General features: G+C 35.6%; 1 protein-coding gene across 5 annotated transcripts; it reads left to right on the top strand.

Moving 5' to 3' along the window:
* The first annotated feature begins 5,135 nt into the window (after positions 1 to 5,135).
* On the top strand, positions 5,136 to 16,738 carry LOC149842600 (transcription elongation factor 1 homolog). Of its 5 annotated transcripts, none has more exons than XM_090001510.1 (6): positions 5,136 to 5,286; positions 11,890 to 12,011; positions 15,041 to 15,111; positions 16,294 to 16,315; positions 16,407 to 16,472; positions 16,547 to 16,738. In XM_090001510.1, the coding sequence occupies exons 2-5, from the start codon at positions 11,899 to 11,901 to the stop codon at positions 16,465 to 16,467; spliced, it is 267 nt and encodes an 88-aa protein (XP_089857636.1). In that variant the 5' UTR covers positions 5,136 to 5,286; positions 11,890 to 11,898; the 3' UTR covers positions 16,468 to 16,472; positions 16,547 to 16,738. The 5 variants fall into 5 exon arrangements, with proteins under 5 accessions (XP_089857636.1, XP_089857635.1, XP_089857633.1 ...); XM_090001509.1 differs by having other exon boundaries at positions 16,540 to 16,738; XM_090001507.1 differs by adding an exon at positions 9,355 to 9,431 and having other exon boundaries at positions 16,407 to 16,738.
* Positions 16,739 to 17,261: the final 523 nt, after the last annotated feature.

The following is a 17,261-nucleotide window of genomic DNA, read 5'->3' as shown; positions in this document are numbered from 1 at the left end:
AAGGTTCTATAAAATTTGCAAGTTTTGTAAATTTTAGATATTCATATTTCACAAATGAACTACCTTCACATATTTAAGAGAAAATTCATAAATACATGTGGTAGTTCGCATATGTATCACATAGAAACTTAAGTACAAAAATGGCATTCACAAATAATAGAGTATATTCATTTAAACATCATGTGAAAGTACAGAGATTCACACAGTGCACTGAGATACACAGTCACAAGCCGGGGTTGAGAACATGATGACCTTTCAAGTATAAGATGATTGTGAATTTCACTTAAGTATAGAATAACTTAAGTTGAAAAAAGACATCCACAATTCATAGCGTATATTATTGCATCAAGTGTGCGAATGTCATCAAGTTCGCAAATAATGGAGTACATTCGCATAAATGCCATGTGATCCTCAAGCTCGCAAATAATGATATAAACGTCATGCAAATGTACTCAATTTCATAAATAATGCAGTACATTCACATAAACATCATATAGGCCTTCCTATCCTTTGATCATAGTGTGTAAATGTCCTCCAATTAGCAAATAATGGAATATATTTGCACCAGTGTATGCAGACCTTCCTATGCTTGCATCACATTATGCGAATGTCCTCAAATTCATATACTATGATGTGTGAATGTCATCTAGAAGTCACTATATATAATATTTACAAAATCACTTGTTGTATGTTCAAATCATATACATTCAAAGATTCATAGCCTACGAAATTCATCTATTGTATATAAATTAAATTCAAATAATCAACTATTGTATATTAAAATTATATACATTCAGAAATTCACAGTCATAAATTTACATGTTTTATATAAATTCAAATTCAAACATTCACACAAATCATACACATTCAAAAATAAAATTTAAATGCAAATATTATAACTTCACACAAGCTATATATCTATTCAAATTTATAAAAGTATTCAAATACAAAGTTACACGCAAATACAAAAATATTCAAATACATAAGTTATTGTTGTGGATGTGTTACACATGCTCTTAGCTCCTCAATAACTCGATTCTTATTAGCGATTAGGTCAGCTTGAGTCTCTATAATGAACTCATTTGCTTGAAGCAAATCCTTTAGCTTGTGGTTTTCAGCCAATGCAAGAGCCAACTCTGCATCTGCTCCACTTGCAATCCTTTTGTACTTTGGACTCCTCGTCCCAAGTTCCTCCTCCTTAATGCCCCTCTTCGGGGAGGGTTTGCTTGCAAACTCCAGGTTGAGAGTAACTACATCCTCATTCTCATCGGCATATACCATGAATGACAAGTGGATGTCATCGTCGCCTTCACACTAGTCTTCAAGTTTAGAGAAGAGCATTGTGGGGTAATCCTTGGTTTGATTTTTTATGAAAAAAGGGAGATTTTGCTAACTGCACAAGGCAACGAAGTGGTTGTTGAACAAACCCAAACTGTCAGACCACTCGGTTGGCCATTTGGTGCTCAACTTCATTAATGTTGTGTAATTAAATGTCTCTCATTGCAATGTCCATGGCTTACACAACCATATTCTCCTCTTCCTTCTCATTTGCGTTTTTGTATGAGCATCGCGTTACCTACAAAATAAAGTTTTATTCATGGTTGGTCCTATATCGTATTAATAATAATAATATAAAGTTTTATTTTTCATGCATACTTACATGTGCATTGCTCAACCTGCACAACTTTGCAAGGCATACAACCCTTCTCATCTGAGGACCCAACACTCTTTGACCATTCTGCTACTCTTTGTTGCATGACTGACTCCACATTGCAACACACGAAAATGCAGGGACAGTCACATCTTAATGACCTTCCAATGAATATGTGCTCTCATATCTAAACTTGCAAGGATTAATATAAATTAATACACAATATATTATATCAATAATGTTAAATAATGTTTGAATATAAATCAAAAGTTAAGATACAATGAAAGAATAAATAGCTCCAATACCACCAACATACCGACAATGTTTTTTTTGTTCCACTCCTCACATTACTCAAACTTGCATATAGGTATGCAAGTGAGGCTGCTCCTCATGCGTATTCATCAACGTGATCTAGGTCTTGTAACAATTGCATATAAGGTTTAATGATCATCTTTTAATCAGTGTCGATGAATATGCATGTGCCAAAGACGTAGAAAAAAGTGTTTTCACCTCCTTGTCCAGCCTATTATAATCATTCTCTCCAATACACAATAGCTTTCCCTTCATTATCCTTGGCTTGTTGGCATCAAAGTGACTCATCAACCATGATAACTTCAGCCTTTCACCTTCTAACACATTCTCTTTTACTCCCAAATGAAGATCACACAGGTGCTTGACATTTTTTCACCGATGTGCACTCACTAGCTCTCTATGGCACTTAAATTCGGTGATTATGCCATATCTTCCAATGCAATGGTCATCTCAATATTTTTGAACTAAAATGTATTGGTTGACGGATTTCAGAACTGCACAACAGACTCTAAGAGAATGTGACTGATGTTCTATGGTGTGACCTCCAAGAATTTTCGAAAATGCATCCAATCAAGTCAGTTCTTCGCTTTCTCCATTAGTGTTAGAAATGATGAGTGTGCTTGGAATCAATAAATCTAGTGCATGCAGGATATTAGATCTTCAGAATCTTCTGGCTGCAGATCTTGCAATCATAATTAATTTTGTTGGAATAAGTCAAATATCATAGTTTAATTATTGAATATAAGACTCAAATTTAAATCACACACATACACGACAAATTAATTATTGAATTACAATATTTAAAGAGCTTGTCTTACAAACATGATTACACATACAAATATAACATTTAAAGATTGAATTACAAGAATCAATATAGTTATCTTAAATACATGCTTTACACATGCATGACAAACTAATCAATCAACACAATTATCTTACAAATATGCTTTAGATTTAGATTGATATGTATCATTTTAAACACTGAACTGCAAGAATCAAATTAGTTATCCTAAAAACATGCTTTACACACACATACATACACACACACACACACACACACACACACACACACACACACACACATATATATATATATATATATATATATATATATGATAATCCGTCGCAAGAAAGTACTTGTTTACCAACACCGAACCTTGTTTGCCGCTACAACCTCTTTCTCCAAGCATGCACTTGATCCTCTAAGAGTTGGTCTATCACCTTAGACCTCCACCTTAAACTCCTAAGGATCCTTCTTTGATCCCTACAAATGATCTCTCTCAGGATCCTCTTATGCACTCTCTACTCCAGCCTTAACCTTTGGCTGAGCATCCGATCCAACTTCTCTATTATCCACCACCACCTCAACCTTGGGCTTTGCATGCTCCTCTTAATGAGGTACCTCCTCCGTCCTTGTACATATTCCTTCACATATATTCTTTGGACTCTCCTTCTCCATCTCGTCACTGCCACTGCAGGTGGCTATCTTTCTAGGATTGGCTAGCCAGAAATTGAGGTTAGCAACAACCTCAAACTGAGCTAATGACTCAAACTTCTTCACCACCGATTTCACACATAAGTCCTCCTTCCTATTCTTAGATATTTTCAGGATGGGAGACATGAATGTGTCCACATACTAAAACCTTTTTTTTCAGTTTCAGTCGTATATGTTTGCCACATTGAAGGTGTTAACCATTGTTTGAGCACATATTTCTGAGTTTATGTTGAGAGCGTATTTTTTATGGTAAATGTTAGACACCTAGGCTTATGGCCATAGAGCGGGGTCCCTCTCTACCCACTTGTCAAGCCTACTACGATCTGCATAGTAAAAAGTATCAACCAACATTTAATTTTTTTCTTTGGCTTTTCCTGTTGTGTTTCAACAATAGCACATGATGTAAGTGTGGCCCTCTTCGAGATAGTCTCTTTAATCACCATTTTGTAATAAACAAATTCAAAATTTTCTACAATAACAAAATAGAAAATAAAAGTAAACAAACGAAAGATAAATACATGAAATAAGCTATTGAAAAAGTATTACAAAAAGCAAACAAAATAGACTATTGAAAATATAAAAAATAACAACTAAAAAATGATGCAAGTATTCCCTCATGTTTATAATACAAGACACGTAATAGATAAACAACCAAATTCGAGGATAGAGGCATACCCATTATTAAAGAAACAAAGTAATAAATAGACACTCAGTGACAAATGATTTAAACAAAGAAAAAAATAAAATATGCTATTGAACATGCTAAGATAACTTGAAAACTATGCAATTCTTTTACAAAATAACTGATTCATGTCATTGTTTAAAAAAATATCTGAATCAACCGTTAAAGATATGCTTATTGAAAAAATGCACCGTCGATGATTCTAAAAAAGTTATCGATGAAGTACCACCAATGAATTGCCGCTACCGATGAATAACTGACAATAGTCATTGAAAAATTATCAAAAAAATTTATCGGGAGAAGAATGTTGGGGACCATAACAAAACTCTAGTTTATGCGAAAATAACCCTTGAATGCAAAGCATTTATATTAATGATGGCCACATTTAGTGCTCGTGCGGACCTTTGCAAATAACAGAATATTTGCAAGCAAGTCATTCCTCAAATTTACGAAGACAATACCTTGTTTACTAAGAAAACTTTCACAGTGCGAAGGTTGAGGACATTTACAACAATAGTATGTGAATATCTATATAAGCAATGATAGTACCTTATATGCGAAGATCGATAAGAGCGTGAAGGTCGAAGGCATTTACAACACTAATATGCAAATGTCGCCACATATTTGCGAACTTTCTTGAGGATCAATTACTTAAAAAAGATTGACACGGTATCTCACTAATGTCTTACTATATATATATGCGAGTCTCTTATGGTATTTGTGAAGTTATTCAGATTTAAGTTAGGTGAGATCCGCAAAAACATTGTACAGATGTTTTTTAGTTAGAGATTGGGAGGTTGGGATAATGTATCGATATATCGCACGAAAACGGTCAAAAGGTCCTAAAAAAAAAGTCGAGTATTTGCTATCGTGGACAAAGATTTCACAAATTATAGGCATTTCGAGAATCATGTTATTTTTTAGGACAGTACGGTCATTTTCTGAATTAATTTTCCCCTTTTCACTTGCCTTAACCCATACTAAGACATAAGCCCTCTATTTCTCGTCGACATCCCCAACTCTCGCCTCCTTTCCCATCCTTATTGATTCTTCCGGCGACCTCTGAAAGCAGCGGCCAGATCCCGACATCCTCATCAGAGGCGACTCTCCGGCATCTCATCGGCGGAGATTTTCTCTTCCGTCGAGGTGTGACTATTTTCTTCTTCTTCTTCTCTCTGGTTGCGTGGAGCCAGTAAAGGTCCGGCCGGCTTTGGTCTCTTGCCGTTCTTCTTCTTGTAATTTAGGAATTTTGAAATTTTCGCTATTTTTGAAAAGTAATGTATACAGTACCTTTAGCATTGAAACTATCATGAGATGATTGAATATAAAGACATACTTTGAATCTGATTACCATTAGTTTTACATGTTGTTTTTAAGTTCCTTGTCCTGGATGTTTTCCCGTACCGAAGATGGCATTTTTTCTGTTTGCTTTGTGTGACTGAATAGCGGCATATAGGGATATATTGACTATATGTTGATTGTTGAATTTTAGAGCAGATTTTCTGACGCAGGTTGAATTGCAGAATAGATTTTCTGACGAGGGTTGAATTGCAGAATAGATTTTCTGACTTGTGTACGACTGAATAAATTGCAAAATGCCTTTGTGATTTTTGTGTGAGGCTGTAATCTATCATTCACATATCATATTCTCCAAGGAATTTTGAAGCTCCATATCATTTAGACTCTGAATATTTATAATTTTTCTAATGTTTTGTCTTGTAAACATAAGAGAATCTTCAAAGCAACTTATATTAGCAAATGATGCTACTACCACAACTGTTTGATATTGGTAATTTATATTGTTGAGGTGGTTCGGATTTCAAAGTATATGTTGCCATGAGATAACAAGTTTGTTGTGTAAAAAATCAACATGTCCAGAGCCTATTCTTTCTACCACTACCCATAGTGACAAACATTTTTTTCGGCAAAATCTCGTTTGTCAAAAACTCGCAAGAAATTGAAAATATTTCATAAATCTCACATTTTTTCCGGCAAAATCTAGGCAATAAAAAATTTAATTAAAAAATTTTAAAATTTATTTTTATAAGAAAATATTAATAAAAATTATTTAAAAATAAAAATACACTGTTTTCATGATAAATAGCCGTTTAAAACGTAAATATCGCGTTTAAATCGCGATATTTTGAAAATCTTGCGAGAAATTGCCGTTTTAAACTTTCAGGCATTTTCTCGCGATATTATCGTGAGATTTTCATAAATCTCGCGATATTTGTTACAAAGCCACTACGTTCTTCTTATGCAAGAAATATTAGTTGCCTATGAGATTGTATTATCGATATTTCACAAACATTATGGAGATATGTTAATTGCCTATGAGTATTTTTCCTTTTTTCCCCTATAATCCATAGATGTGCCCTACAAGTTATTTGTAAGTCTTCAATTGTAAGGCATCACTTGAGATATGTTATTATTTTTAGATTCGATTTGGCTTCTCTAACACCTTTTTGCATATATATATATGTAATTTGGAAGTGATATTTATTGCTCTATGAAACTGTTTATTTCTACAAATGACATGATGGAATGAGTGTTGTTATGTGAAAGATCTTTTTTACTCATGAACTCATTAATTTACTTAAAAGTTAATTGTTATAAGCAAATCTGGCTAGTAAATTGCAAAAACAGGTTTTTTGACATCCAATCAACATTTTTCAGGTAACCAAGTTTGTACACAGGTAAACAACTGTCATCCGAACAGCAAAACCAAGTTTTTAAGATGTTTCAGAAACCAGGTTTTAAACTAGGTTATAAGAAAACCAGGTTTTTCTCAGCTTGTCATCCAAACGGTACCTTAGGGTATGAAAGAACCTTTGAGGGAGAAAAAAAGATCACCAAGTTTCGAAAAAAAAGCATAATAAGTGGCATGAGAGTGTTTCATTAAAGGGAGGAGGGGGTTCCATAATCTTCTTAGAATCTCGAAAGTCTTCTTCTCAAGAAGATTGCTTCAGAGATGTGAAACATGCATAATCTTCACGAGATGCTCACTTCGGAAAACAGTCTTATTTCTCCAAGTATGAAATTGAACTTCCCTGGTTTTCCTTTTCCTTTTCATCTTAAGAGAATTGCTTTTTTCACAAAACGTTTGTTTTATTATGAAATTTATAATAAAAATATTTTATTAAATTTATTAGATTCTTTTTAAGCAAAGAAAGATAGGCTTTTATTATATCTTTATGTTATCTTCTACTTGTTTCAATTAATATTTCTTGCTCGCTTTCACTTATGCTTCCTAAGCTATTCATGCTTCATGTGCGCAGGTATTTGTTACACTTATTTATCTTCATGCTTCATGTGGCACTTCTCACACATGCTTCTTACTCTGGTATTTGTGGTTTGGATTGTGTTGTGAACTTTTCTGAAGCTAATATAATCATGGACTTAAAATGTAGTTTTATAAACTTATTTGACTTTGATTTATCAAAATCAGTCATACGGAATATTACTGTTAATACATGATATGCAATTTTAGAACACTATAAGCACTTTTGCTTTGGTCACACGTGAGGATCAACAATCACAGTTGTAAAAGTAGTTGTGATTGTTAGTCACAAAGTCATTCTTGTTGTGACCAAACAATCACATGTTTCAAGGGATAAGCATTCTCAAGTGAGAATTAGAATCACAGTTTGCACTTATTATGTTTCAGCAAACTTGAGAAAGTGGTTTGTTTATAACCTGCAATCACGAGATCTTGAGAAAATTCTAGAACAAGGCATTTGCAAACATGTCCTATGAGTTTTAGGGCATGTTTGCATTGCCTGTGATTCTTGTATTTTCTCAAGATACTATGATTGTAAATGACGATCACAACACAACACTTTCTCAAGGTTAGTGAAACATGCGAAAAGTAGAAGTTGTGATTGTGATTGTCAACTGTGATTGTTTTTGCCTTGAATCTTGTGAAAGCTAATCACAAGATTGACCTTGTGACCAATAATCATAGCTTCTACTTTCTCAGCTGTGAATGTTCATCCCCACCTGTGACCAAAGCAAATGTGTTAGCACCTTATTTCCAAGGAATTGAATTGGCCCGGATCATATGGATTGGAATTTGAGAACAGACTCCAAATGAAGCTTATAAGACTTGTCTAGACATTAGGTTGGAATGGATCATGGAATTCAACTTGTAACAAGGGCTAAATCCTATTGGTATCCATGTTATAAATTGGATACATTCCCAGTAGGCATAGATATGATAGAATATCTTAAGTTTTTTGTATAGAGGAGGACCTCAACATGTGAATGGGTTGAGTGAACTTAAAGGAGCCGGATCCATACCTGAGATATTTGGGGAATGGATCCACATTCCAGTTCCTATCAGATTTGATCGGGTTCAGTTTCGGGCCAAATTCGGCCTGTTTGCTAGGAGGCCGAATGGGTCTGACATGGTTTCACCCCTGATTGATGGAGACAATTTTGGGACAATCATCAACGGAAAGTAATGATTTTCACTCACAGTACCTATATATATATATATATCCATTTGGGGCTTTCAGTCCATTCTTTTCTCAAAGATTCTTGTTCTTGGGAGGGTTTTTGCAAGTCAGAGGAGGAGGAGGAGGAGGAGGTGAGATTGTTTTGTATTCTTTCCTTTCTCCTGGCATTTGATTCATCATTCAGTGTAAACCTATAATTCGTTTGTTGATGGAGATTCTTAGCATGTCTAGTGCAGAAGGGTCATGGGTTATGGTGAGGGTTTATGAGATTTAGGGATTTGGGGTTTGGTCTCTCTTGCCCTTTTGTTTATTCTGTTTTCTAGATGCATCAGATTAGGTTTCATTTTTTTCAAACTTCTTTGTTCTTTGTTTGGTGAGAGTCTAGGGTCAACAGTTTAAGATTAGACCATGTGTGTATTAAGGTGGTGTCCAACATGTTATTTCTCACCATTTCCTCTTTGTCTGGTTTATTGTTTTAAGAAATATGGGATTTGGCCTAGAACTCATGATTCTAGCTCAATATAGGTTCTGGGTTCTATTATCTGGAATCAAGGCGGGCTGAATTGTGGTCCTATTCTCTTAATTTTGTGAAAGATTTCTTATATGCAATATTGTGGTTAGATTAATGATTTGGGTGCTTTTGGGTTTTGGCTTTTCTAACATCTCAGTCTCTCTGATTACTTCATTGTGGAGATTCTTAAGGTTTTAATTTGTGCTTGAATACTTTTCCAGTTAATTTGTGCTTTGTCTGTGACAGGTTCTCAGATTCCTTGCTTCTCTATGTTTATGTACTGCTTTCTGTCAGTTGAGGCATCAAGTTATATGCTTATTTAGGTCTCAATCATTCTATCTATATTTTTAGCTTTTAATTTATCTTTTAATTTTTGCCACTTTTTTTTGGTCATTGATATCATTTTTTTTAATTGTTGGTATCTAGTTGCTATGTTATTGTTGTTGTCTCTGATGTTGTATTTTAGTAATGTAGTGAGTTCTAGAGCCTTCCTTTTTTGGGATAGGAATTCACTTGTACATTTACTTACCATTCCTTGTATGGATGGTCCAACAATAGATATCAACGAATTCGAGGCTTCAAATTCTATAAGAAAAGTTAACATGTAACTATCTCTGCGTTTATTAGTTTGAGAAACTTGCAAAAGAAAAGTTGTATTCATGACGGCAGATTTTTTTAGGGACAATAACCATATACAAACTTCTTTTTGGCCGGTGAATGTCTCCTGTTACCTTGAAATGCTTTGTTTTTTCTTTTTTAATGTTTTTGAGGCTATTGTTTTTAGTATTGTCTATGAGTGTGTGTGTCATGGTGGCAACCTTAAAATGGTGTGTTGGGGCAGTCTGATAGGGACATGAAAAAATAAGAGGTGGGAATGAGAAAAATGCTACTTGATCTACTAATGTGTTGATTCTGTGTAGCATGTATTTCTTGTGGATAATGGTATGCTTTGTTAGTTTGCGTGATGAGAATTCTTGAATAAGTTTCTCTCATGTAATGGGATTCAACTTGCACACAAGGGGGTCCGCCTTCCTATTTGCGGCCGATCGAGGTTTGTCACCTAACATGGGATGGCCACAGTTTGAAATTCAGGGGGGTGTCCCTTGCTGCAAGGTTGGAGCTGGGTGTACTCAGTGTGCACGGGGGGCACTTCAAGGGTTTTACCCAGAGTTTTCAGTTGAGGAAGATGGAGCGGGAAGCTATTCGAGAAGTGGAAGTGAGACACTTCTAAAATTTTAGACAGTGGGAAGCGCAGTACGACTTAGACAAACCAAAAATCATCTTGAAAGCGAACAAGAAGCGGCCTGGGAAGTGAACCGGAAGCGAACCACGATTCAAAGGGAGAACGAAGAAGGAAGCGACCTAGGATTCGAGTGGAAAGCGAATAGGAATAGAAAGGGAAGCGAAAATGTAATTATATTCTTTCTAATTTACCAAAATATAAGATTTATGTTATATGACTCAGAAACAATCAACTAGAAATATAACTAAAAAACAGTCAACCAAGGTCCACTATTGAAATCATTTCAGAGGTTTTCCCTGACTTTGTCCGTGCCAAAAAAGAATTCGAAATACCTTGACTTTTTTAGAATATGTCCGAGTCAAATAGCAATGATTCAAAACACTTTTTTTATATTAGTTCGGAAACCCAAGGACTCGATCGTTATATAACTCAGAAACAGTCAACCAGAAATATAACTCAAAAACAGTCAAACAAATTATATATGAATTACACACAGAATATATATATATATATACAAAAACAAGAAGACCGAGAAAGAGAAACAGGAATAAGAAGAAAAAACAGGAAGAAAGAAAGGAAAAAAGAAAAGAGAAGGAAAAAACAGGAAGAAGAAGAAAAAAAAGGAAAATCAGGAAGGAAAAAACAGAAAAAGGAAAAAAAGGAAAAAAGAAGGAAAAAAAGAAAAAAAGAAGGGAAAAAGGGTATTTCTTTTTTTAGGGTAAAATTTACATTTTTAAGGGCTAAAACTGGAAGCTTTCTTCCCATTTAAAACTTGTGCTTCCCCACACGTTTCAGAAGCACTGTATTTCACACTTTCGAACCGCATTTCGGGGAAGCGCGCTTCCCCACTTCTGTAGGTGCTTCCGGTAACCCTGTTTACCAATCGGAGGCCTGCCAATGTGCGGTCAGTGATTGGAAAGCTCTAGTGTAGTTTGAGCTGGCTAGAGGTGCTTTATTGTGAAGGGTGATCAGTTTGTGACCCTCAGCTGTTATAGCTTTGTCATTATTCTCTTTGCCATTCGGTGGTTAAGTGATGTACCAATCAGTGTTGGTATTGGCACAGCCGAGTGTTATCCTCACCTTCTGAGAACATTGAAATTCTTAGAGAACTTACATCTGTCATGCAAATGGTAATCATTAAGCTATCCTGTGTTGCAGTATGGCAAAATCCATGTTGAATCAGTTAAGTTAATTTATTTTTAGGTTTAACAAACAATGGGGTGTCTGACTCTGTACACCTAATCCTTAATCCACCAGGAGTTCTGGCGCTGATATGATTGGCTATGTTGTAGTCTTAAGTGATCTTCAATCTTCTTATAGGATGAGTTTGATAAAAGTAAGTTTAGAATTGTAAATCACAAGAAGAAAATAATTTTCGTCATTTGATATAGTTAATGTTGGTATCAGCTAATTCTGTGAAATTAAATTTCTTTGTTGAATAACATTGGATATGGTGCCAAGAATTTGGGCTATGACCTTTTTAGCTTTTGTTTGTGATCCTTAAACAAATTGAGACTGATACTTGAGGCAACATGCAGAACTTAGACATGGGGAAGAGAAAGTCCAGGGCAAAGCCACCTCCAAAGAAGAGAATGGACAAGCTTGACACAGTTTTTAGCTGTCCTTTCTGCAATCATGGAAGCAGCGTAGAGTGTCGCATGTAAGTTCTGGATTCTAGTAATATTGCATTCATGTCTTTACATTATCTTTGTTCACTAATAATCATGATATTTTAAGCCAAGCCTTCTGAGCATTTAATTGTAAAGCTTATCTGTTGTTCTATGTGATCTAAAAATAGACGGGTTCTGTGTGGGGCTTGTTTTTCTCACCAATCTCTATGCATTGTCTGAATGATTTTGGTGGTCAGTCTTGTTTATCCCACGAGGCCATGCATATTGTATAAAAAAGTTTTGGGTTAGCAAGGCCAATGCAATAAATACGGTTTGTTGTGTCACCCTGAAACTCAAATCTTGGTCTAGCCCATCCAGCAACTACAAGCCATGCAGGGTTTAGTCTCTTCCACCCTGTGGCAGCTGCCACTATTGGGCCTTTTCTGTGAGCTTCTGCTTAACACAACTGATTTGCATGCTTACCCAGTTCTGTCATCTATCTGGGGGATTATTACTGGTCTTTCTAAGACCCTGCTACTCAGATCATTCTTTTCTGAGTTGATTTTATCATTTTGGTGCTTTGTGCAATTTTCTGGGTCTTAGTTTTCAGAAATGAAAGTGGAGAAAGGATTTTAGATTTTTGTTTGTCCTATGATATGATCTTAGCAAACACTTGGTTTAGGAAGATGGAGTCTCACCTAGTAACATTTAAAAGTGGGGTTAATACGAGTCAAATAGATTTTTTCCTACTTAGAAAGAGAGATAGGGGTTGTTGCATCGATTGTAAGGTTATACCAGGAGAAAGTGTAGCTACACAACATAGAGTCTTAATTTTAGATCTTAGAATTAGACAATGCCGCAAAAGGGATAGACATAGGATAGATCCTAGAATTAAGTGGTGGGCACTGAAAGGAGCTAAACAAGGAATGTTTGTAGAGCAGGTAGTTAAGGAAGTTGATTGGTGTCTCGAGGAGGATTCAGAATCAATGTGGAATAAGATAGCGGGTGGTATGAGAAAAGTAGCTAAGGAGGTATTGGGTGAGTCTAAAGGCGGTGCACCACTAGGTAAGGATACATCATGGTGGAACGAGGATGTCAAATTAGCTATTAAGGTTAAAAGAGAGTGTTATAGAAATCTAAGTAAGAGTCGTGATAATGAGAATTTGGAGAAGTATATGATAGCAAAGAAGGAAGCTAAAAAAGTTGTTCGAAACGCGAGGGCTAAGGTATATAAGGAGGTTTATGACAAGTTGGATACCAAAGAAGGCGAGAAGGATATTTATAGGCTTGCAAAGATGAGAGATAGGAAATCGAAGGATTTGGGTATGGTTAGATGTATCAAAGATGAAACGCAAAGGGTTTTAGTCAAAGATGAGGAGATTAAGGAGAGATGGAAAGATTATTTTGATAAGCTATTTAATGATAGTCATGCTCAAGATCTTGAAGACTTCTCCATTCCTTTTCATGAGATAAATCGTGACTTCATGCGCAAGATTCAAAAGAAAGAAATTGCAGAGGCTTTGAAGAAAATGAAATCAAGAAGGGCAGTTGGCCCAGATGGTATACCTATCGAGGCTTGGAAATGCTTGGGAGAGAAAGGTTTAGAATGGTTGACAAATCTTTTTAACTTGATTTGGCGAACAAATAAGATGCCTAATGAGTGGAGGAAGAGTACTTTGGTGCCTTTATATAAGAATAAGGGTGATATACAAGTTTGCACAAACTATCGTGGTATAAAACTCATGAGTCATACTATGAAACTTTGGGAGAGGGTGATTGAGTCTAGGTTGAGGAAGGTTGTCATGATATCGGAGAATCAATTTGGTTTTATGCCTGGAAGATCAACTATGGAAGCTATACATCTTCTTAGACAACTTATTGAAAGATATAGAGAGAGGAACAAAGATTTGCATATGGTTTTTATTGATTTAGAGAAGGCATACGATAGAGTACCTAGGGACGTTCTCTGGTGGACAATGATGAAGAAAGGTGTTTCTCTCAAGTACATTAGTATAATTAAAGATATGTATGAAGGAGTAGTAACCAATGTCCGCACTTGTGGAGGGGTGACAACCAATTTCCCGATAACGGTTGGGTTACATCAAGGATCTGCTTTAAGCCCTTTCCTATTTGCGATAGTGATGGATGAGCTTACGAGATCAATTCAAGAAAATGTACCGTGGTGTATGTTGTTTGCTGATGATATTGTTTTGATTAATGAGTCTAGAGCTGGGGTTAATGCTAAGTTAGAATTATGGAGACAGACATTGGAAGCTAGAGGTTTTAAGTTGAGTAAGAGTAAGACTGAATATATGGAATGTCGGTTTAGTAAGCAACGAAGTAGTGATGGGAGTGTAGTGAAGCTTGGTGAGCAAGATATACCGGTGAATGATTATTTCAAATATTTGGGATCCATCATTCAAAAGTATGGAGAAATTGATGGAGATGTAAATCATAGGATAAAGGTTGGGTGGATGAAATGGAAAAGTGCTACTGGAGTGCTGTGCGATCGTAGAATGCCATTGCGGTTGAAGGGAAAGTTTTATAGGACGACTATTAGACCCGCTTTACTATATGGTACGGAATGTTGGGCTGCCAAGAGACATCATATTCAAAAAATGAGTGTAGCTGAGATGCGGATGCTTAGATGGATGTGTGGAAATACAATAAAAGATAAGATTCGGAACGAAGAGATACGTAAGAAGGTAGGTGTTGCACCCATTGAAAATAAGATGCGAGAGAATCGTTTACGGTGGTTTGGACATATTCGGCGAAGGCCTAATGATGCTCCAGTTAGAAGGTTGGAGAAATGGGAAAATATATTAGTTAAAAGAGGTCGGGGTAGGCCTAGGAAGACTTGGATGGAGATGATAGGAAAGGATATGAATGCTTTGAACCTCACCGAGGACATGGCGTTGGATAGAAATGATTGGAGGAAAAGGATTCATGTGGAAGACCCAAAATGAATTTCTTTTTTGGTTCATATCGCTGACCCCAATTGTTTTGGGATGAAGGCGTAGTTGTTGTTGTTGTTGTTGTAGTTTTCAGAATTTCTCTAAGACCATCTTTCTTTTTCCAGTGACAGGAAGGACATGATTGGAGAAGCAGCATGCAGGATTTGCCAGGAGAGTTACAGTACCTCTATCACTGGTAAAGTTCTAGATAACATAAATATTCTTTTCTTTTAACCTACTCTTAGGCATGGAGCATGAAAAATGATGACTTCTGCATGTAGTGCTGGTTTTTGGCTGTGTTGGAGCCTGAACTTGATACTTGTGCAGATGTGGTTGCATAGAACAATATGTTTGTATAAAATGGATTATTGAATCTATTAATATGATATTAGAAAATTTTCTGGAAATTCATATTGGTAGGTATGGTGAACATCATTGCTTAGCAATTTTATGGGGAAAAAATCAGTCTTGTCTCTGTAAGATGATTCCTACTTTCAAACTGTTAGTAGCTGTTCTGATATTGAGGTGTCTTGTTTATATTGGTTGTTCTTCTGGTCTTAGACACAAACGTTTACCATGATAAAATTCATAGAATATGAAATTCCCCATAAGTAGCAATAAATTCAGCATTATTTCTTATTTTCAATGTATTGTTATTTTAATCAGTATTTTTATGGTTTATTAAGTTTCTATATACTTTTGAACAATTTCTTATTCCAAATATTTTTATATTTGCAAATTTAAATTTATCTAGATTTATAAATATTTTCTAATATTCTTGCAAATCCCTTTTTTGTTGCTGAGAAAAACCCAAGAGTGAGGTTTATAACTGTGATGTTGAGGAAAACCTGAAACAGTTCTACCGTCAGTTTTTTTTTTTGGTAGGTGTCTACTATCAGTTTTAGGTACAGTTTTATGTCTTAGTATATCAAGTTCATTTTTTTTCTAATTCGCAGTCTGTTTTTCTGAGCATAGAGGAACATGTGAATAATTCTTCCATGTGAAAATGTTTGTCATGCTATTTTCTTATGACGGGAAAGTTGTTCGCAGATGCCAGACACCAAGGCACCATGTTCTCATAATTTGTTCTATCTAATGGTTAAAATATGATGTCTTCTCAATTCTCATGTGGGTTGCTCAGTTGTGTGCCTTCTTTCAATGAGAAAAGCAAAAATAGAGTCCAAAGTGCATCTTTCACATTTCCTTGAACAATGATGGAAGAATGGTCCATTGGCTTGTCAAATTTCTTCAAAATGAGGAGTTTGTGAAAGATGATGTTAACCAGCTCTTTGTGGCATTTCATGGTTGTATTATCGTCTTCTTGTGGTGGTACTAATACTTATTTCATTTTCACTGGTTTCTTCTTCCCTCCTTGCAGCACTGTCAGAGCCAATAGACGTGTAAGTTACTTTCTTTTGCTCTTGTTTATTAGTTAAATCTCAACAATCCACGAGCGCAGTCATTTTTTAATTTTTTATGTGACTCCTGCAGGTACAGTGAATGGATAGACGAGTGCGAGAGGGTTAACAATCTTGCGGAAGATGCTGCTTAGCCTGGGTGTGTTAGATATATATTAAATACATATTAGCTCTGTAATTGTTTTAAGGTCTTTTGCTTGATGAAGTGTGCAGGTTCCATCTGTAACACCATGCTGTGGAGGTATTTGTCGCTGTACATGGTTCTAATGTTTGCTGTTGGGTAATAGTGGTAGCAGTAATAATAGCACCAATGCTGTGTAGCCTACCGTATGTCTTAACTGAATTTTTAACTTTCCCATGTCTAATAATCTGATCTCGGAGCAATGGTTGAATGATTTGGTCACACCATCATTATTTTCATATGTTATATATATGTGTGTGTGTGGAGCCATGCAAAGAAATGCATGAATTTGAGTGATGTAGCGGGCGTTGCCCGATATATTTCTTTCTGCTTGAGGATATTCAGTAAGACCAATGTCAGAATGGGTTTTAAAACTATTCAGGGAATAGGCCGATTCCGATTCTGAACAGAATCTAGCCTAATCGGCCAATATTTAACCAGCAGATGACACGTATCAAGAAAAATATTAAAATATTATTTAAAAGTATTTTTAAACTTTTTTAAAAATATCTTAAACCTATTTTAAAATAAGCTGAATCAACTTGTCTCAGTATGATTTTTTTGGCCGATACTGCACAAATGGGCAGATTCGCAACAATACTGAATGCAGTAGACTATTGAGCCTGCCTGATTCATCTTGTGTGTGATATGATCATGTAGTAGACTATTGACCTTGTGACCGACAATCATTAACTTCTTTCTCAACTGTGATTGTTTGTCCTTGTAACCAATGTTGTCAGTATCGGG

The sequence above is a fragment of the Nuphar pumila genome, chromosome 3, assembly GCF_984573655.1.
Source record: "Nuphar pumila chromosome 3, dmNupPumi1.hap1.1, whole genome shotgun sequence".
Taxonomy (NCBI): Eukaryota; Viridiplantae; Streptophyta; class Magnoliopsida; order Nymphaeales; family Nymphaeaceae; genus Nuphar; species Nuphar pumila.
This window is presented reverse-complemented; position numbering and strand designations above follow the sequence as displayed.